Consider the following 22603-nt stretch of genomic DNA (forward strand, 5'->3'; position numbering starts at 1 on the left):
TATATATTCACTTCCGCCTAGGGGGCGCGATGCTTCTGCTGTGATTAGTCACCGCAGAAGCCAATCAGCCGATACCGACGAATGGATATCCGCCGGCACCTGCGGATCATCGAGGAGAGAGAATGGACGGCGCTCTGCCTATGTAAACAAAGCAGAGCTCTGCCCTGACAGTGGGGATGTGATGGATTTTCTCTCCCGGCAAAGTGGAAAAATAAAATCTATCACGTCCCTTAGTAAAAGCACTACACATTGTACACAAACACACACAACACCGGCTAGGCACACATTTAACCCTTTCACCACCCTAGATGTTTAACCCCTTCATGGCCAGTGTCATTAGTAAAAAGGTTATAGCATCTACAAACTAGTGACAGTGCATATTTTTAGCACTGATCACTGTATTGGTGTCACTGGTTCCCACAAACTGTTGGTTAATGTCAGATTGTCTGCCGCAGTATCGCAGTCCAGCTATAAGTCGCTGATCGCCACCATTACTAGTATAAAAAAAAAATAATTAAAAATTCCAGAATATATCCCATAGTTTGTAGACGCTATAACTTTTTTTTATGCAAGCCAATCTATATACGCTTTATTGGAGTTTTTATTTTATTTTTTAGCAAAAACATGTAGTAGAATACATATTAGCCTAAATTTATGAAGAAATTTAATTTGTATTTTTATTTGATATGTTTTATAGTAGAAAGTATAAATATATATATTATAATTTTATTTTTTTGTTTATAGCACAAAAAAATTTAAACCACAGAGGTGATCAAATACCACCAAAAGAAAGCTCTATTTGTGGGAAAAAAAATTACATAAATCTAATTTTGGGTACAGCGTCGCATGACCTAACAGTTGTCAGTTAAAATAACGCCTTGCCATATAGCAAAAAATGGCCTGGTCATGAAGGGGGGTAAATCTTCTAGGGGCTAAGTGGATAATAAGGTATGTAACAAAAGCACACCTTCCGGCTCTAGGGAGCGGGAAGGATCAGTGATCATATGACCACTGTGATTGGCTGTCACAGTGGTCACGTGATCAGTAGGCAGTATCCCGGCTACTGATCATTAGACTTTGACATCTCAGTCGCTGTGCTGGGAGCTCTCAGTTATAGAAACCTTTACTGCCTATTGGTGCATGTGTAGGTATTAAAGCCAACTTTGTTTGCCACTACACATATGCATTGCATGGCCGGAAAGCGGTTAATTAAAGATGCACAACAAATTGTAGACCTGTTTTGTAAAAGTTTTAAACTCTCCTTTTAACTTTCTTTTTCTATTTTGCTGGCAGGCTTGTGGCTTACCTGGATGTACACCGGTGCCTGGAACACCTGGGGTATTTAGGGTACCCCATTTTGTGTGAACAAGACAGCCAGACTCACGCTATCACAGGTATGAGCGGTTTACATAACACATTCCCCAAAGGGAAATTTGACTTTAAAATCACATTAAAAATGAAGGATACGGTCAGGTATATTTACAGTTGGGCAAGGCACAGAAGCACAAACAGTGCGGCATCATTAGTGGGTATGTTGTTGTTGGTCTGTGTCATCGTGGGTATTAGGTTGGGCAGACTGAGTGCAAAGGCGGTCCATCCAAGACTGCCAACTCCTATAACTGGAAACCCACTAACCCGCCCATCAAGGTGAGCATGATTTGCATGCACATGCCCAAGAGCCAGCCTGCTGATTGTGAGTGCTCCTACAATGAAAACTCCAGAGAAGGCAGCTGTAACATTTATTGTGATTTCTTCCAACCCCCCACTACAGCATAGAGCTTACTGAAAGCCAAGATCAGCACAGAGACCCAGCAATGACATCATTACTGATCATGTCACTGGTCTACAAATATATATAATGTGCTTTTAACCTCTTTCTCCCCGCGTGGACGTCTAAGGACATCCTTGACTTTCAGTTGTTATACTGGGATGATGGCTGCAGCTATTTTGATGCCTGGTATTTTTTTTTCAGACAGTGATTCTCTTTTTTGTAAAAGCCATCCTAGCGGCTAATTAGTTGCCACACACCGGCGCCTCTCTGGGCTCTCCTGTGCGATCTGGAAGCCTAGGATACAATCTGGCTTTATCATGGAGATGGCTAGGGACCAGGCGGCCTCCGTCCATCTCTATGGTCCTAGGAGACTGGAAGTAACGTCATGATGTTACTTCCGGTTCTGGCAGATGTAAATACTGCCCTTTTTTTTGTTCTGAAAAGCGTGCCTTATTTCTCTCATAAAGAATGTTTACTTTTCCTTTGAGAATAAAAGTGATGAAAAAGGAATACCTTCCCACTTGGCCTATAGCAGAGTGATGGCCGGACGGTGGCTTTACCATCCTGACTGGATGTTATATGATGTCCTTTGCAGCGCCCTTGGACACAGTGCATCACCAATCTGGGTAAAGAGCTGATGAGGTAGGCTCTTTACCATGTGATCAGCTGTGTCCAATCATAGCCGATCACATGTAAACAAATGTCTGTTATCGGCATTTCCCTTTCTCAGTATGTCAGAGGAAAAGAAAACCAGATTTCCAGTTACAGGAGACATTTACACTGATAATCAGTGCTGATTATCAGTGCAGCCTCATCATTGCCCATCAGTGCAGCCTCATTAGCGCATAACATCAGGGATGAAGAAAAATTACTTTTTTGCAAAATTGTATAACAGAAAGAACAAAGTTTTTTTTTTTTTTTGTTTTTTTTTTTCAGTCTTTTTTCGTTTGTTTAGCAAAAAATAAAAAACTCAGTGGTGATTTAAATACCACCAAAAGAAAACTGTGTGTGGAAAAAAATGATAAAAATCGTTATATTGGTACAGTGTTGCATGACCGTGCAATTGTCATTTAAAGTGCGACGGCGTCAAAAGCTAAAAAATTGGCCTGGGCAGGGAGGGGGTTAAAGGGACAGTGTAAAAATAAAAAATGAATTTTCGAATTGAACACATACATAGGCCATGCACACATGTGTAAACAGTGTTCGCACTACACATCTCAGGTATCGCCGTGAACATTCTAGCAAGAACAACAATTCCAGTGCTGGACCACCATCCTGTGTAACTCTGATAACCTGTAATTTTTTTTTAAAGCAACACCTATGGAGATTTTTAAGTATCAGAGTTTTTAACCATTGCACAAGCATGTGAAATTTTAAAGCATAACACATTAGGTATCTATTTACTCACTATAACACCATCTTTTATATTTTACAAAAAAAAAATTGGGTTATACTGTATATCGTGTGTTTTTTATTTTTTTATTTGTGTATTTCTTTAAAAAATCGCTGCTCAACTTCTGTGTGACATAAATTGCAACACCATTTTATTCTCTGGGGCCTCTGCTTAAGAAATGTTATACTGTTTGGAGATTTTCTTGCAAAAAAAATATTTTTACATGTAGGAGAGAAATGTCAGAATTGGTCTGGGCTGGAAGTAGTTAAAAAGGAGAACATTTGATTCAAACCTTTTTATTGCATTTTTATCCGGGAGTGAAAGGGAAACAAGGAATATATTTTATGAATACATCACACATGGGCTTTAACCTAAAGAAATGTTTTGCTCAGAGTTTCCCTTTAGGTGTTGACATTATCTCTGTGTTCTGGCAGATGTGAGTCTTGTATCAGCTGTGGATAAGTGAATGAGACTCCCAGCATTCCTCACTTTCTTATCCAGGCTATTATAGGATTAATCACCATCGGGATGCAATGATAGCCGCATAAGCTGCTCCTGGTAGCAACGTTGTAATTCCTTGGATGTTTTTATATCCCAGGAGCTCTCACAAAACATTAACTGACATTCATCTTAGATGGTATTTCTTGACATGATACTTATTTGTGTTGGGAAGTCTCTAGCTATAGACTTTTTTTTTTTTTTTGCAGCCAGTCTCACTTCCCTATGGCCTGACACCAACAACCACAGTGGCAAGAATATAATCACAATAAGGCATAACCATTTACCTCATACAGTGAGGAAAATAATGTCTTGATCCCCTGGAGATTATGTGAGTTTACCCACTTACAAAGAAATGAAGGGTCTATAATTTTTATCATAGGTGTATTTTAAATGACCGAGACAGAATGTCAACCACAAATCCAGAAAAAACACATATGACACAAATGTTATAAATTTTAATTGCAGTTCAGTGAGTACAATAAAGATTTGATCCCCAAGCAAAATAGGGCTTAGTACTTGGTGGAGAAACCCTTGCTGGCAAGCACAGAGGTAAGACGTTTCTTGTAGTTGGCGACCAGGTTTGCACACATCTTTTGGTCCACTCATCTGTACAGATTTTCTCTAAATCCTTAAAGCGGTCGCTTGGCAACTCAAAGTTTCAGCTCCCTTTACATACTTTTGCTATAGGATTAAGGTCTGGAGACTAGGCCTACTTCTTGAGCCACTCCTTTGTTGCCTTGACAGTATGCTTTGGGTCATTTTCACGCTGAAAGACTCATCCACGACTCGTATTCAATGTTCTGTCTGAGGGAAGAAGGTCCTCATCCAAGATTTTACAATATATGGCCCCGTCCATTGACCCCTCAATGCAGCCTGTACCTTTTAGCAGAGAAACGGCCCCAAAGCATAATGTTTCCGCTTCCGTGCTGGACTGTAGGGATGGTGTTCTTATGGTAATAGTCAGCATTTTTCTTCCTCCAAACACGGCGAGTCGAGTTAATGCCAAAGACCTCAATTTTGGTCTTCCCCTGACCACAACACTTTCTCCCAATCCTTCTCTGAATCATTTAGATGTTCATTGGCAAACTTCAGACGGGCCTGTACATGTGCCTTTTTTGAGAAGGGACCTTGCAGGCGCTGCAGGATTTTAATCCATGGTTGCTTTATCAACGGTTTGTTTAGTTACTGTGGTCCCAAATGCCTTGAGATCATTCACAAGCTCCTCCCGTGTAGTTCTTGTCTGATCTCCCACTTTTCTCATGATCATCCTCACCTCACAAGGCGAAATCTTGCATGGAGCACCAGAACGAGGGCGATTGATGGTTAATTGTTTTTTTTTTTTTTCCCTATTTTGTGAGTAATCGCTCCAACAGTTGTCTCCTTCCCACAAAGCTTTTTGCTGATGGTCATGTAGCCCATTCCAGCCTTGTGCAGGTCTACAATCTTGTCTCTGACATTCTTTGACAGCTCTTTGGTCTTGCACATGATGGTGAGGTTTGAATGGAAGAAAGAGATTCCATGGACAGGTGTCTTTTATACATATAACAGGTTGTCATTAGGAGCACCTTCTTAAAGTGACAGGACTAATCTGTGTACCACATGAGCACCTACTGTAGCCACTATGTAGGAGCCAAAATTAATGTTGGTTGGTAGGGGATCAAATACTTATTTTATTTACTGAAACTCATTTTATAACATTTGTATCGTGTTTTTTTTTTTTTTGGGGGGGGGGGGGATTTTTGGTTGATATTCTGTGTCTATCATTTAAAACTGCCCTCAAATTTCTACTCGTCTGCTCGTATTTGGCGAGTGAAAATAAGCTGAGGGCGAGTGGAGCGTGCAGAAGCAGCGGCATTCAGAATCCTGCAGGGGGAGGAGAAGAGGCGCCCGGTGGACACTGAGAGGCTACCCCAACCTGGACACAGAACTCCATGCTGCTGCTAAGGAGAAGGTTGCGGCCAGGCCACCGGGCCACATGTCCTAACAACCCCACCATCCTTGTCTCCTCCTCACACATCCTCGCTACACACTTCTCCCCTCCAGGCTACACAGAGTGCTGGATCTGGGCTCTGGGGCTCTGTTCTCATTATAGTGCCGGCCCCTTTCCTAGAATTAGGTGCGGGGCAGGGTAGAGGTTAAGTGAGGAAACTGGTGGCAAGTAACTCTTAAGGCCCGGCTCCTAGTTCAGGACTTGAAATTTTAAGCCAAAATGCACCTATGATAACGATTCTAGACCCTTCATTTCTTTGTAAGTGGGCAGGTTTACAAAATCTGCAGGGATCAAATAATTATTTTCCCCACTGTATGCAACTGAAATCAAAAAGCGCTACCTTCTTCTAACTCTGTTCTTTTGCAGTGCTGCAGGGCAGGCTCCTTTAGATGTATGCATCTGTACATCTACTCCTGCTGATTCCACTGGGGGGGGCGAGCTACGTTGTGTGTGCCAATGTACGCAAACAGCCAGCTCCAGAATGCGCCCGCACGAGTGCCCCCATAGCAAGCAGCTTGCTATGGGGCCACTCGAAGAGGAGTAGCCTAGAGTGACATCGGGAGACCCCAGAAGAGGGGCTGCTCTGTGCAATAATGTTTCACAGAACAGATAAGTATAACACGTTTTGTTATTTTAATTGAAAAGATTTACATTCACTTTTCCTTCTGCTTCGACAGAATTGCTGATTTCACAGTTTTCTGTTGAATTGTGATAGTGGCTTCCCATAATTCGGTGCAGCAGTGAAATTCCCAGTTTATATAAGTAGCACAGTTGTTCACATTCCCTGGAAGTGTCAGTTCTTAATATAACTGTGATGGTCCCATCCGCACGTGCTGTGGGGTCACCACCATCTTCCACCTTCATTTTGTACCAAGAAGCGACTTTTTTTTTCTAAAACTTTTAGTTTTTATTCTCTAGGATGAGTCGGAGGAATCCTCTGATATTTCTCAAGTGTTGAAAGATGTAAAGTGGACCTGTACTCTATACACTTATAAAGCTGTTGACCACACTGGTGAGAAGGATAGCTAAAGTGCAATAAATGGAAATTCTTTTTCTTTCCTGGTGAAAATGCTGCTTCCATCTCTCACCCATGCTGGTTGCCTAATTAAAAGCCCAGACATTTAATCAGATGATCTCCCCTGAAAAGAAGGGCTAGCCAGTTGATTTTTATCCCATGCCCACTTTAATACAAATCGTGGGGCAAATTGTCTTCAAGCGGCACTAGGGGGAGCTTGGAGCAGCATTTTCTCAGAGGAAAGGCAATTATTTCAGCTCTGTATTTGTCCATTCAGTACAACAATTTGCACACGGCTGAAACCTAAAGCCCAACTTCAGCCAAATCTTTTTTTCTAATGTTGGATATAATAGTAAACCTTTCTATCAAATGTCTATTGCTCTCCATGACCTCATTGGGCAGATTTCACCTCGCTTCCTGTCCTTATGACAACAAGACATAAATCAAGGTTTTATTGGGACAGGAAGACACAGATAGTAATAACCTGGCAGACAGAGTATCCTAAAACGTTCCCATTCTACAAAAAGTTGTGGTCCCTGTTGCCACTGGAGAGATTTCCTCGTACTTCTTGTCCCCATTGGGGACATGCATTGCAAGTAAAACAAGAGGTTCTATTCTTTCCTTTCTTTGTCCAAAACAACATTTGGAGAGGGGCTTCAGCATTTGACTATAAGGTCCATTTAGTCATCTAAAACGGGGATCTCCAAACTGTGACCCTTTGCTTGCTTTTATCTGGGCCTTGGGACACTATTTCATCCACTGACACCAATGAAGGAGCCCAATGGCACCATTGATGTGGCAAAGTTTCTTCCAATGACACCAACAATGGGGCCCAATGACACTGTTAATTGGACACAATTCCTCCCAATGACACCCATGATGGGGCATAGTTCCTCCCAAAGACACCAACAATGGGACCCATTGACGCCTTCAGAGGGGCAGAATTCCTCCTAATGACACCAATGATGAGGCAGAATTCCTCCTAATGACATCAAGCATGGGGCACAATTTTTCTCACTGACTCCAAAGATGGGGCGTTAAAAAGGAGCAAAAGGGGGTTTTGGAACTTTAAATGAGACAATGAGTGGGTAGGTTCGCCTGTTGTATTGAAATAAAAAGAAAAGGTTGGTTGGGACTTTATATGAAGCACAACTAAGGGTATTGAATAGGCAATCATGTTAATTGATTTGGAACAAATATATAGTGAAGAATTTTTCTTGTTTTACATTTATCGGGGTGTGCAGCGTCCATAGATCCAAGATATATGTCCGTTCCCTTTCTTTCAAATTCTGATTTGGTTTGTGAGTGTTGTCTCGCAAAACGAGCAGAATTCAAGCTAATGGGTGGTGCAGTACCACAATTGGCCAGAGGTGAGGGTGCGTCGGGGAAACATTTGAACGGTTCGGAAATACTCGGAAATGCTCCATTCCTGAGTGCTGTCCCCGAGTATTTCCGAGGCTCTCCGGTGCACCCCCACGTCTGGCCACATGCGGTATTGCATGTAATAGAAGTCAATGCGGAACAAATTATCTTAGTTTCCATTGACTTCTATGGGATAACTCGCTTTGATATGCAAGTGCTTTGGATTAGAAGCATTCTCCTGGAACGGATTATACTCGTAATCCAAGGTTCCACTGTACATAGAATGATAAAATAGCATAATAAGCAAGAATAGCATCTTCACAATTTATTGGACAAAATGACAACATGATTCACAGTATAATGATAATAATTTCATAAACGTAGTAAAAAAATTTGCAATTCATACTCAACATAATTGAATTAAAGTGGAGTTCCGCCGTTTCAGCAAATACTGTAGCTGCTGACTTTTAAAATATGGACACGCACCTGTCCAGGGCACCTGCGATGTTGGCACCCGAAGCCGATCTGTCCCTCGGCTCTTGGATGTTGCAGCTGCCATCTTCAGTAGGGGAATCAGGAAGTGGAGCCTTGCGGCTTCATTTCCTGGTTCCCTACTGCGCATGCGCGACTCACTCTGCACGTTCCCACTGGTCCCTGCTGTCTCCTGTGTCTCCCAGAAGACAGCGGGGGGAATGGCGTATCCGGTATTAGACAGATATCTGCTCCCCCCTGAAAGGTGCCAAATGTGACACCGAAGGGGGGGCAGGATTCCAAAAAGCGGAAGTTACATTTTTGTGTGGAACTCTGATTTAATGATAAAGATGAAATCTATAATAATCACATGATTGTGATGGTGTAGCATAAGGCTGGGTCTCTACGCGTTTCATGGAGATGTCCACTCATCAGGAGCAGTAGCAATATGTATCAGATGGTTGGCACAGAGGGAAAAAGGGGGGGGGGAAGAGATGGAAATATTTTCCAAACACTCTTGCCTACAATAAGTTGGATATGTTAAAAAGGTAGTGTTGGATGGCTGGGATACCCTAGATAGCTAACATCTCCAGGGAGCTGAGGCTGCAGATCCATGGCCGCACTGAGGCAAAAGGAGTGATGCAAAAGACATCAGTGATAATGTGGTCCCCCATTTAGCAATTACATCTTAGGTGCAGGTTGTATAACAGTGCCAATGGATTCCTGTGAATAGGAATATGGTATAACTATATATGTGTATTTAGAGTTGCATGAGACGCATTGAAGGACTACAATCAAAGCGGGTATGTGATGGTATCAAGAACCAGCTGGGGAATAGAGGCACTAGAAGATGGGGCATTGTTTGCTCCCACTGATGCCGGGACATTTTCTACTCCCTATGGTCCCAGTCCAGCTCGCATAAAATCTGAAGGACCGTAAACTGGCCTTTAGTTTATAGCGTTTGACCCCTGATCTAGAGACTTTTCTGAAATAAATGTGCAGCATTGTTCTTTCTTTTTCCCAGTGACCCGCGAGAAGAGGATAGACCTGGAAAAGGGACAGACCCAGAGGAGCGTTTTCTTGTGTAAGGTTATTGGCCCTCGAGGGACAGGGAAGTCGGCCTTCCTGCGGGCCTTCCTTGGCCAGAGCCTTGAGGTAAGTGACCCATTCTGTAACCAGCTACCCCCTCTTGGTGTTATGGGAGAATGGTCAAAAAAAGGGGGGAAATGCTGCCTTTAAACCAGACTTTGCACTTCACTGTGGCCCCCTCCCCCTTTTTTAAATGCTGCATAAAAGTACAAAAAGGAGATTTTGTGGAGGGAAAAGTATATAATATATTCACCTTTCCTGACTCCCATAGTGCAGGGAGTGACACAATCTCCTGCCAACAAGATCCCGGGGAATGCTGATTAGCCCAAATTTTGCAAGAAGACACTGCAGCATAGTGCAGGATCACCTGCAGGTTTGGGCAACTCCACATTATCTGAGATCTGGCTGGAAGGAGGATGACGTCGCCTTCAGCTAGATGCAGCGGGAATAAGCCTGGGAAAAGGCAAGTAGGTTGGGTAATTCGCAAACACACACACGTTTTGCTTCACTTCCTTTCCTGGTAAACTCCATCACTGGAACGAGAAGTGAGGGATGTCCTAACCAACAGAAATGCAGACTGCAATTAAAACCTGATCTATTTCTGTTTCACTTCTATTGAAAAATAGCGTTTTTATTTGTGTTTTTACCTGTTGGAACTGTTTTCCCGCCTCTTCCTGTGTCACTGGGCAGAAAGTGAGGGGAAATCTTCCCAACCAGGACACAGATGGCAAATAAAACTTTAGGGGGGTTCAAACCCTTAACCAGGTTTTGGGTGGCGTTCCACCCAAAGTTGCTGTTTGTGTGTATATATACGTGCTTATGGCTGTGCCACCGCTTTTGTGGTTTCCTCTTTTCTATGTATAGTGGTCTTAGCCATGACTGTTTTCTGCTCATGGTAAAGCTGCTGCCTGAAATGCCTAACTGGCCTTCACCATCTTTACGGAGCATTCTTGTTCATGCTGCAATCTCAAGAAAATTAAATCTGGTTGATCAGAGTAGTTTACTCCAGCCTATTCCTCATGTCTGTGGCCAGTCTCAAATTTTCTTGTCCTATGAATTCAAAGTGATTCTAAAGCCTTAAGGTTTTTTTATTTTAAAGTAGTTGTAAACCTCCATTGCATGCACCCAAAAAGACATGTCCCACAGCAAGGTGTCCACAGGTCTAAAGCAAATCGCTGTACTTTTACCAGTCTTTTCTGTTCCCCAGCGCCCGTGTAAGCCCACAAAATAGCACCAATCAGTGGGCGTGTCTTCATGCCAGAGGTCGGGAGGCAGAGCTGTGACGTCAGCAGGCTTGCCTCCCATCTCTACACTCACTCCAGCAAGCACAATATCCCTGTCAGCTGGCCACGCCCCCTCCCGAGTACTGACCAGTAGGAACTCATGCAGGGCACCACCTGACTTACGCTGGGCCAATAAGGCTATGGCAAGGAGCAGCCAATGAAGAGAGAGCCGGGGGGGGGGGGGGGTGCTAACTATTATGGAAAGCTGTATACACACACACAAGGCAACACAGATTATTTTAATGTGTCACTCTGAAAGCATGAAAGAAAATGGGAGGATTAAACAATGCTGGATTCGTCTTTCTTTACAAGACTGGGGACAGATGAGGGCTTCTAATGCTTAGCTGTGCAAGGTACACTGCATATATATATATATATATATATATATATATATATATATATATATATATATATATATATATAATTTTTCAGGTTTACAAGCACTTTAATGCATTCTCTACATTAAGATAAAAAACCTTCTGTGCCAGAGGATTCCCCCCAGCCCCCCTATCTCGATCCAGCACTGTGCCCAAGAGCTGCAGCTCAGTCCCTCCTCACTGGGCGGAATGGTAGCAGAGGGCACTATTGGTTCTCACTCCTGACAATCAAATTCTATGATGAGGGGCAGGGCTGAGCCCTGCTGTCTGTGTCAATAGACACAGATGGCTTGGGATTGCGACTGCACGAGTACGCCCCAAAGAAAGCGTCTTTCTATGCGGGGCACTCGGCAGGGGATCCAGGAGTGCTGGCGGAGGACCCGAGAAAAGGGGTGATCGGGCTGCTCTTTGCACTTTTGTACAGAGCAGGTAAGTATGACAAAAGTGGAAGCGTTACAATCACTTTAAGCTATGTTTATTGTCCTTCTGTGTTTCCTTTTGTCTGTCCCCATCAGCTTTTGGTCCCTTCCAGCCACCTTGTTAGTGGTGTGTATTCTATATGTCTGTTCCTCATGTCTCCTTTATGTGAATCTTTAATCGCCTCTTTCCTCAGGAGCAGCAGAGGAACCGTGGGGAGGCCTCCTTCTACTCCATCAACACAGTGCTGGTTGGGGGGCAGGAAAAGTATCTTATAGTAAGTAGTACCAGCTTTCTCACATTATCCAGTTATTTTTAGTTGATATTTCCATTCAAGTCTGTTAAACTCCTGGGATGGATATTCACAAACTGCACTGCAGATTTTTACTTTTCTGTAAAATATGACGATACAAAATAAACCTGGTGGTGATCACATACCACCACACAAAAGCTCTATTTGTATGAAAAAAATCTATAAATGTCATTTGGGTACAGTGTGGCATGACCATGCAATTGCCAGTTAAAGTAGCGCGCTCAGCCAATGACCCAAGTGTTCTGGCGGGGGGGTGTCCTCCTGTCACAAAAGAACAGTAGGGGAAATTGCTATACTAACTTCTGATAGTAGCGGCTCCAACCAGAGCTGTGAGTTATTTTTCGTTCAAAAAAAATTATTGTGGTGTATACCAGGTTTTAAGCAGCCCATAGATGATTTAGATCTTCATGGTAGAAGGAAAGAAAATCGCTTGATTCCCTGATTAACACAGTCAGTGTTGATAAGGGGATGCAGCGTTATTGTGTTCTGCTGGTGGGGGGGTCATGGAGAGTCTTCCCGGCCAGGAGAACTTAATGATTACTGCCTTATTACTCACATGTAAAAAATCCAACAGCCTGACTGTGCCCAAATCGATCAATGGATTGACTTGGGTACAATCAGACTGTCAATAAATGGATCTTGGCCAAGCACCAGCACGTGATGGGAAATTAGTCACATACCCCCCCCCCCCACCCCAAGGGACACACAACAAATGGAACAAGATGCATTGTGTGCTGCTTATGGGGTTGGCATTACAGTGAACCCATTACTTTGCCCTACATGAACAAAGCGCGTTTTTTTCTTTAAATTCCAGCATTTCTTGTGCAGTAACTGCATGTACATTATAATTTTTTAAAAGTGTAGTTTGCCTTTAAAGTGCTGGTAAACCCTAATTGGCCCCGATCTTCCTCCTTCTGGGATTCCCCACCGGTGCTCTTGGCTCCTCCCCCCTGCCGAGTGTCCCCATAGCCTATGGGGAGCACTTGTGCAGGCTCGCTGCCAAGTTGGATCTGTTTTTTCCATTGGCGCACAGTTTGGCTCTGCCCCATCCCCCTCCGCACCCTCCTCACTGGCTGTGATTGCCAATGGCTCCTGCTGCTGTCTCTGAGCCAATGAGCAAGGAGAGAGCCACAGCACATCACTGGATTGAATTAAGGTAAAAAACCTTATGCCTTTACAACCACTGTAAGTAGAAAAGAGAGATCCAATGAGGTTTACAAATAAATCTTTGACATCTTGTCCTTTAAAGATCATTTCAAATAATTGTGCTATGGGGTGATAATGACACTTCTTAGTACCATCATTTCTTTCCTATTTTCACTACTATATGACATAGTTCTAAAGCATGACACAGATTTCACAGTGACATTATATCAGTAATATACAGAAGGGACACACTGATATAAAAGAACAGATAGATCGTTTTTTTTTTTTTTTTTGTATGTCCTCGGAAAGGGGTGAAATGAAACATTATACAGCTAGAGAAATATTATTTAATCTCTTTAGAAGTCAGATTGTCATGTTTGCGTTAGAAGAAAATACATCAGCTTCTGTCTGCAATCCCAAGGCCGCAGTGTATACCGCTCTGGTCCCGTTCCTTCTTCCTTTAATTGACAGCTTAATTATGTCATCCCACAGAGGAGCGGCCTGACCTGAATCTGTGATCTGACGCTGTCTGCAAGACATGTACGCGCCTGAAAGGACACTGCGTCCCTCACCAAAATATTTAATGCAACCTTACTTTAAGCTGAACTTTGGAGGATGGAAAAATTAAAGCTAGCCTTGCAATAGGGCTTCCCCTGTGCTGCAAGGGTTTATATGGTCATTTATGCCTAGGACACCACTTTTTCTTGCCTTATCCCTCACTCCCCCAGAAGCCGGTGCTTTCCTCTTAACGCCTATGCTGCAGGTTGTGGCCTTACACTCAGTCTCCTCACATTGTGGGACTGCTGTTCCTCTGTTGTACATGGCGTCATCACTGCTGTGACTGCCAGCTAGAGCGCCAAAGAGAAGACCTTTTGGGGGCCTGGTCGCATAAAAGAGCAAAAAGCAGCAAATGCTAGCGCTCAGGACACTGATATAATGATTCGCAATAAATTAAATCAAAACTGTTGATGAAAAGCAGGACTGGCTAAATGATTGTAAAAAGTCCACAGATGAATAAAAAGTCCAATCAGTTGTGAGAGTTACTGAGTAGTGGATCTGGGGAACTGGATGAAGATGATAAAATCTATAGGGACACAGGCTCTAAGTCAACTCGGGATCAACGTGGAAAACAAAAGAACAGAAAAGTGCCTCTGTGTGCAATGTTTTAATGTGTAGTACAATAAAAATATTCAACACTTGCATATCAGTAAATACAGATATATGGAAGTATCCTGGAGGTGTAACCGATGTCCAAAGCATGTTCCAAGGGGTACCAAATCCAGGCTGTGTAAGCCGCAAGGAGCCGGAGAGGAAGCCGGCTGTATCCTATGGAGAAAAGGTAACGATCTGCTCGTAGAACAGCGTACATGCTCTGAAACGCGTTGTGTTCCCTCTGACTGGGCTGACGTCACACGCTGTTCCACAAGCAGATCATTACCTTTTCTCCATAGGATACAGCCGGCTTCCTCTCCGGCTCCTTGCGGCTTACACAGCCTGGATTTGGTACCCCTTGGAACATGCTTTGGACATCGGCTACACCTCCAGGATACTTCCATATATCTGTACTTACTGATATGTAAGTGTTGAATAATTTTATTGTACTACACATTAAAACATTGCACTCAGAGGTGCTTTTCTGTTGTTTGTTTTTTCCAGGTCGCATAAAAGAGGGGGCTGCAGGGGTGAGGTATAACATAAGTAAAAAAAACTTTTTTTTTTTTTTTTCTAGTACCCTAGGTCTCCAAACTGCAGCCTGGGGGCCAGATTGCTTGCTTGCTTTTTCTGGCCCCTGGAGCACTATTCCTTCTACTGATAACAATGGGAAATAATTTCCCCCCCACTGACACCAATGATGGGGCACAATTCCTCCCACTGTCACCAAACATGGGGCATTGTATATTCCCACAGATGTCTAGACCTTTTTTACTCCTAACGGCCACAGTCTGTCCCCTCTAAAGTTTGAATGACACTAAATTGGCCCTTTGTTTAGAAAGTTTGGAGACCCCTGCCCTAGACAAAAATAACAAGCCTTTAACCCTTGCTTACTTTGTGAGGGAACTCACTACAAGGGTGTTTTTGTTATATTTTTTATTTCCCTATAGTTCAGCTGTCACTGGGCTAAAGGGTGTAAGATTGCTGCAAATGCCTCCCAAACCTCCTGGTCACTGTTTGGTCCACCACTTCCTTTGCCTTCCTATTAGCCTGCAAGGCTGCTCATCCTAGTGAATGACCAATAACAATGTGTATGGGTGGGTTTTGGCAGTAAATCCCTACACTTCTCAATAGTGTTGGATCTTTGCCTGTCATAACGGCTTGGCATTCGACCATAACAGCAAAGTTTGTAAGGCTTCTGCCGGTATGGTGATCTCTAGGTGTCGGCATCTTTTGACAGGCTCAGATGTCATTCAGCATCTCAGAATAATGCAAAGCCTTCCATGACTTGGCAGCCGCATGCAAAGGAGGTAAAGGCCATTGCCATGGGTGAGATGGGACTTATTTGTTATTGAAGTGCTTTTTGTAGAATTGAAAGTTGTTCTTTTTTTTTTTAAGAAAGATTCAGACACCCCTTTTAAAATGTTCTCTCTCTTCAGCTATTTGAGGTAGATGTGGATACGGATTTCCTGAAGCAGTCAGATGCTGCCTGTGATGTGGCCTGTTTAATGTATGATGTCAGTGACCCCAAATCCTTCAACTACTGTGCCAGTATATACAAGGTGAGTCCTTACATGTATCTGTCATGGAGAAGGAAGCCATCTTATGGACTATGACCGTATCCCTCTATAGTGTGTGTACATTTCTCAATCCAGAGCAACTAGTGTTATTTCTGTCTGTTGCTTCCTTCCTCTGCTATCAGCATGAGCCACTTAAAATAAAAGTTTTCCTGACACCAATGAAAAAAGGTGACAGGGAGGGAGTTCAAGCATACAGCCTGTGATTGACAACCTCAACTCTGTCCCTGCGTTCCCTCCCCTCCAATCGACTCTCACTGAGCTCTGCAGAGTGTAATTTCAGCTCTCCACCCTCTGTTTTCTGAAAGCTCACACAAGCTGTAAAAATTCTGGAAGTCTGCAGATAAACATGTGAAACTTATGTAGGAGAATTGGGTTAATCTCTGTGTTATCACCTGAGGCCAGTCACTTCACTGGCTATATGTAAGGGTTTACAAAGACTTTAAAGCACAGCCGATTTTATTTGTAATTTTTTTTTTTTTTTTTTAAGTCAGCAGATACAAATACTGCAGCTGCTGACTTTTAAAATAAGGACACTTACCTGTCCAGGGCGCCCGCGATGTCGGCACCCCGGATCTTTCCCTCGGCTCTCGGGTGCTGCCGCTGCTGTCTTCTGGGACCTGTGTGTCTCCCAGAAGACAGCGGGGTGGGGGGACGGAGAAGGCACCAGAAGTGGCTTGGATAACTGCGGGTGGCTCGGGTATGTATGCAAAATACCTGTATAAGACATGTGTCTGCTCCCCCAAATGTGACACTGGGGGGGGGGGGGGGATTTCCATTTTTGGGTGGAACTCAGCTTTAAAGTGTATGTAAAACCCTAATAATGAACTTATCTTATTTGCTCCCTTTTGGTCTTGCCACTCGCATAACGCATATATGCGACAAAAGCTGTATATATGGATCTACTGGTAGCAGTACAAAGACCCAGCTTTTAGTATATATAGAGCAAAAAAAAATGACTGACCCAATATCCCGATCCACACATTTGAGGTTGATGGGAGAATCCTCCCCTCTGAGACTTTGTATTCTGACAGCAGGGAGAGCACAGATCAGTGCTGCAGCTTATTGCCTGCGTCGCTGGTTGAGCAAAAATATACCAACAGGGTGGTTGAACAGAAGTAGACCAGTAGTTGGACTTCTGTTCAACAACAGTGGCCACACATGGACTGAAATTCGGCCGGTCCCTGCTGAACTGGCCAAATTTGGATCCATGTATGGCCAGCTGATGATATGACTGATCATCAGAACATTTTATGGTGTGGAAATAAGAATAGGGGGAGGTGCCCTGTAGGCCCAACACACTTGACAATCCGCCATAGATGCAGTATGGTGGCGAGTGTTGTCACCTTTGGACAGGAAGTGTGTTACTGGCAGGATTACAAGGTGAGAATAAAGGGAAAAAAACCTGAATCACAAAACCTAACCCAGCAACCACATCTAAGGACTGGATGTGTTAATAGATTACATTTTTGGTTTGGAGTTTAAGTATTATTTATATATTTATTAAAGTGGTTCTGAAAGAAGGTTTTTTACCTTAATGCATTTTATGCATGAGGGTTAAAAAACCTGCATGCAGCTTCCCTCCAATACTTGCCCCAGCCTGAATGTGATCCAGCAATGTGCATGAGAGCGACTGCTCTCCCTACCTCCTCACTGGGATTGTCAATCACAGTCAGTGAGGAGGGAGCTTGAAAGCGAGCATGCTAGAGTACTAAGCGGCTTGCTATGGGCACACTCGGCAGGAGGGAGGAGCCCAGAGTGCCAGCGGGGGACCCGAGAGGAGGAGGAGGATTGGAGCTGTTCTGTGCAAATCCTTTGCACACAGCAGGTAAGTACTGTATAACATGTTTGTTATTTTTGAAAAATAAGAATTTTACCTTTTTTAATATCACTTTAAAGTCTGTTTAGAAAAACTATTCAATATTCAGTACCCCCAGGTAGGGTCACCTATGAGCCTTGCTAACTCATCTGTGTCTCCTTCCTTTTCCAGCAACACTACATGGAGAGTCAGACGCCTTGCATGTTTGTGGGGTGTAAATGGGATCTAGGCGAGGTAAAGCAACAGCATGGGATCTCCCCCTCAGAGTTCTGTCACAAGCATCGCCTGCCGCCTCCCTACCACTTCAGCTGCCAGGGAACCATGGACAAAACCATCTACAACAAGATAGCTGCAGCTGCTGCCTTCCCGTGAGTATTTGGCCTAAGGACGTGGTTTATTCCAAAGAACAAGAGGGTGGGGCTTTGCGGGCAGAGAATATGTTCTTATTTATTTTCAGCCCTCATCTGCTACAGGTAGGGTTGTCCCCATTTCCACTTTAAGACGGAGTACAAGCACCCATACTTTTTTTTTTTTAATGTAATGTTACAGTGGCACTAATATGCAGCACTGATGAGGCGTGGAATGTCAGTAGTTTTTATTTTATTTTTTTTTTATATATTTTTTATTTTACAATGTTTTCTTTTTTTTTGGGGGGGGGGGGGGGTGTACTGTTAGTCTTCTTTTTATTATTTTTTTATTATTTATTTTTTTTCAAACCTGTTGAGGCTTAGGGGGGCTTTGGTGAGGTGTCTAAACAGACCCCTGACATCTCCCCTTTGTGACAGAGAAAGGGACTAAGGACACAGATTCCCCGGTTCCTATTTCAGGAGCCTCAGCTGCACTGAAGATGAATGGACAGGAGACAGTGGCTCCACTCCATTCATAAACTGAAGCATCGTAACAGAGTTTACGATGCTCAGTTATGAATGGACAGAGTCGGTGATCACTACCCATACAGATCATACCCATACAGGCAAACGTATACACTGACTGGGAGAATCCATGATCTACCACAGAGCTCTGTGAATGAATGGTGCAGCCGTGTGGGCCGTACTGCTCTTCGGGGGGGGGGCTAAAATAAGAGACATGAGCAGGGACGTTTTAGGAAGTGTACCTTACAAGTCCTTCAAAAACAATGTAAAAATGATTTAAGAAGGCAGACTAGTTCTAGCAACAATGCCAAGTTAAGGGACACACCTAAATGTAGTCTGGGCCCCCTAGGCTTCAATAAATTCTGGTCATAAAAGGGTTAAATGGAGCAGAAACTACATGTACTGTAGTGAAATGCATATCGGCATGTCATCTCAAAGAGAGCCCTTGACAGTGACCGTCTTTCTCTTGCCTGTCTTTGCAGCCACCTCCATGACACCGAACTCAGCACAGCATCGTTCTGGTTGCGTGTGGCGCTGGGAGCCACAGTCGCCGCTGTCGTGGGATTCACGCTCTACAAAGCACTTCTACGCAGCAAATAGCCACCGTTACCTCCTCCTTCTCCAACACGAACCAGCCTAAAGACTTTTAACTCCCTCGAGCACTAACCACTGTGACTGACGGGGAACATCTGCTTTTTATATCAGCAAAACACCTACGATGGAGTGGGGGGAGCCTCCTGTTAAAAGGGGCAGCCCCCTTCTCACAGGTCGCCCAGATCTTATCCTCCTTTCTTTAACCTTTTGCTCCCTCTTGTGACACAGAGGAACTTTGTTCTAAGTTAAACTCAACAGGCCCAACTTCTTAAGTTGTTTTTTTTTCTCCTTTATTTTAACTGTGCTTTTCTAGTCTATTAAAAGACAACTCCACCCAGAGGTGATACTTTAGTTCTAAGTGATTACCTGCAGGGGGGTTACCAGCCCCAACTTCTTTAATTCTTCTGGACTTCGGAAAAGAGATAACGCTGCTTCCATTACCAGTCAGCTTGGATGGAATGTCTTCATCCGAGAGTTCTCTGTAATTTAATGAGACACTGTCACTCTGTCAATACAAAACAAAGTGTTAATGTTTTTGAAATTACACCCTCTCCCCCTATTCTTACCCCACTTTGCTGATCGCTTTTCAGCAATCTGTCAGCTGATGTAACCTAAAGGGAACATTGACGCTAGACCCAATTGTCAGACAGGAGAAGGTCACCTGCTCCCCTATACCTGGAAACACTGGGTATTTTGTGCCAGTTTAGATGAAGGAAGAAGTAGCAGGTTATTTCTGGAAGGGTGAGCATCAAATGGGCAAAGTGACAACAGGGTCCTTTTAACAGACATACCTGACTGATTAATCTCCAACTGTGGGAAAGTGAAACTTAGTTTTACTTTGACTTCAAGGGGCAATGACTGATTACTGTCAGCAAGTCTTGGTTCTTATAACCTAACTCCAGGAATATTATTACTTTACTTATCAATCCAGCCATTCCCAGGAAGCCTTGTATTTTTATGAATGAATACACAATTTCTTCTGATTGGCTTTCCACCATCTTCACCTCAGCCAATCAGAGGAAGCCTTATAGTCATTCATAAAAACTCAAGGCTTTGTGTGAATGGCTGAGCAGTGCTCAGCCTGACTCAATTTTGTCTTGGGAATGGAATAGGAATTCCCCATACTGCTGCTTGAATACAGCGCTGTATACTGTATGTAGCTAATGTTCATACAGCGCTCAGAGCCGTTAAATCAATTAATAAAGAAAATAGTTTGTTTGGTCCAGCTTGGTCTAAATAAACTATTTAAAGTCATAGTATTCCTGGCGTTAGACTTTTTTTTTACCTCTGAAAGGCATAAGAATCCAGAAGCTCAGCAAGCCAACCAGTGCAAAGAGTGAAAAATTCAACAAGCCACACATCACTACAAAACCTGTGTATGGAGAGTGAAACAGCCTCAGCTGGGTCACCCCCCCCCCCCCCATGCATTTCGGCCCACCCACGGGGATTAATCACAGGGACCAGTGGGCACAATTTAGGGTGGGGTTCACTTTTAAAGGGTTAAACTGATATTTAGGCAGCTGGGACTGATTTACCCTCTGGCTTTTTATACCTCTTGGCTACTGCAATGGGATATTAACACTGAGTTTTCTGGCTCCACCATGCCAAAAAGTCTCACTTCTCATCATTTATTAATAGAAAAATCCAACAGAGAAAGTGGGAGTCCCATAACTCTATAACTGAATCAAATAGGCGGAGCTGGAAACTGCTGGAGTTCTTGGGGTGTTTAGTCTACCCGCTCCCAGACATGAGAGGTTTTCTTAAAGCACCAGGAGAGGCCGACACTGCCCTTGCCTGATGGCACAGTTTTCGGCTGAATTGAGCCCGTTCCCGCTCCCCCACAAGTCACAAGTAAAGGGATCAGCTGCATTCAGATAATATCAGCAATGATAAAACTTTATTGTTCTGGAAAATAAACACAGAAGGGTGGCCTGGACCCTCCTCACTGCTGTTGGGTTTCACCTGGAAAGTGCTTGACCCTGCCATAGAGTGATTTTCTTTTCTGTAATCCATGAGAAAATCTCTTGATTCCTCCATCAACACAGTCAATCCCTCCTACACAGTTAGTGTGTGCTCCAAGAAAATTGTGTTTGCATACAAAATCCAACATGCTGGTTGTACTCAAGTTGGTTGATCAACCTGTCCATAGATAGTTCAAATCTCAGTTGATCCCTGCTGAACCGTCTTGGCCGGTTTTAGTCGAAGAGCTAAAATGAAGCCCTTTCCGGGTGAAATATGTCGGGTGAGGAGAATCTTGGCAGACCTTCTGTGTTCATTGTTCAGAACAATAAAGATTTATCGTTGCTGATGTCATCAGAATGCAGCTTGTCCTTTGTTTCCCCATTCTACTCCCCCCTCCCCCCCCAGCTCTACTCCCTGATTATATTCTTTTAGTCTTGTGTCTAATCCTTGTGCAAGCTCCTTGTCTGTCTGCCTTAGAGCTTACACAGGGTGGGTGTCCTTCTCCCCTTCCCCATATGACGGTGTTCATCCTGGCGATTGGCTTTCCAGGTCTGGGCACTGCATCCTGGGAGGAAGGAGAGAAGGTTGCGTACTCCCTCAAATCTGGAAGCACAAAGTCATTTCTAGAAATCTGACATGAATGAAGCAGCGAGGGAGTGCACAAAACGTTAATATCATTGGTTAGGGGGTGCCATATCAAGAGAACCTGTTTTTTTTGCCCTGAAACAAACAAAATGACGGACTTCAAAGGGGGCTCTTCCTCTAAACCTGTTTTCTTTGCCTTGTTGGAACAATTTCAGTGAAGACCAAAGCGGATATGTCGTCTTGACTTCAGGTTTTATTTTCATTTATATATAGTCTTCTCTTTTTTTTTTTTTTTTTTTTTTTTTTTTTATGTTCTTGAGGAATAAATGTGCTAATATTGGACCAGTGAAATGTCGCCCTGTGATAGTTAAATCTGCTTCCTCATTGCCTGTGTATAGGGGATGTAAAGTAGGGGAAATTATAAGAACAGGCCAACAAGGAAACAGCAGGTTAGCCATATTTATAGTTGTGTGCTAGGAAAGATGTCTTCATTATATTTACAGCCAGTTTAGTTCCCTCAAGCAGTCAGACAACTTCCACCTCCTGCAACCTATAGCACCTATACATCTTTTAGGATGATAAATAACAGACTATACCCATCTGATCTTATAAAACCAAAATGAGCCACTGAACTTACCATGTTGTAAATAGCATTAGTTCAGTTCCCTGTCCGGGGCCTATGGGCAGCTTTAAATGCTCACAGCATCATTTAGATCCACCCCAAACCCCACTAGGCAGTAACGGGGTTTCTGATGATCTATGCTGAGGTGAAAAGGGTGCAATGGTGGAAGAAGGGTTGCAGAGGTGAAGGGGGTGCAATGGTTTAAAAGGTGGGGGGGGGGGTGCAGAGATGAAAGAGGTATAGTGGTGGAAGGGATTGCAGAGATGAAAAGGGTGCAATGGTGGAAGGGGTT

At 43.5% G+C, this 22603-nt stretch overlaps 1 protein-coding gene across 1 annotated transcript in view; it reads left to right on the forward strand.

Moving 5' to 3' along the window:
- RHOT2 (ras homolog family member T2) overlaps positions 1-21889 on the forward strand; it is a 72265-nt gene extending 50376 nt beyond the window's left edge. Inside the window, exons 14-19 of the mRNA XM_077449539.1 lie at positions 1294-1394; positions 9528-9658; positions 11866-11946; positions 15720-15842; positions 17848-18044; positions 19031-21889. Coding sequence (XP_077305665.1) covers positions 1294-1394; positions 9528-9658; positions 11866-11946; positions 15720-15842; positions 17848-18044; positions 19031-19148 — 751 coding nt within the window. The 3' untranslated portion in view covers positions 19149-21889. The remainder of the gene's footprint in view (positions 1-1293; positions 1395-9527; positions 9659-11865; positions 11947-15719; positions 15843-17847; positions 18045-19030) is intronic.
- The last annotated feature ends 714 nt before the right edge of the window (positions 21890-22603 follow it).

Source organism: Lithobates pipiens, unplaced genomic scaffold (genome assembly GCF_037356315.1).
Source record: "Lithobates pipiens isolate NorthernLeopardFrog02 unplaced genomic scaffold, aLitPip1_a1.2 Scaffold_22, whole genome shotgun sequence".
Taxonomy (NCBI): domain Eukaryota; kingdom Metazoa; phylum Chordata; class Amphibia; order Anura; family Ranidae; genus Lithobates; species Lithobates pipiens.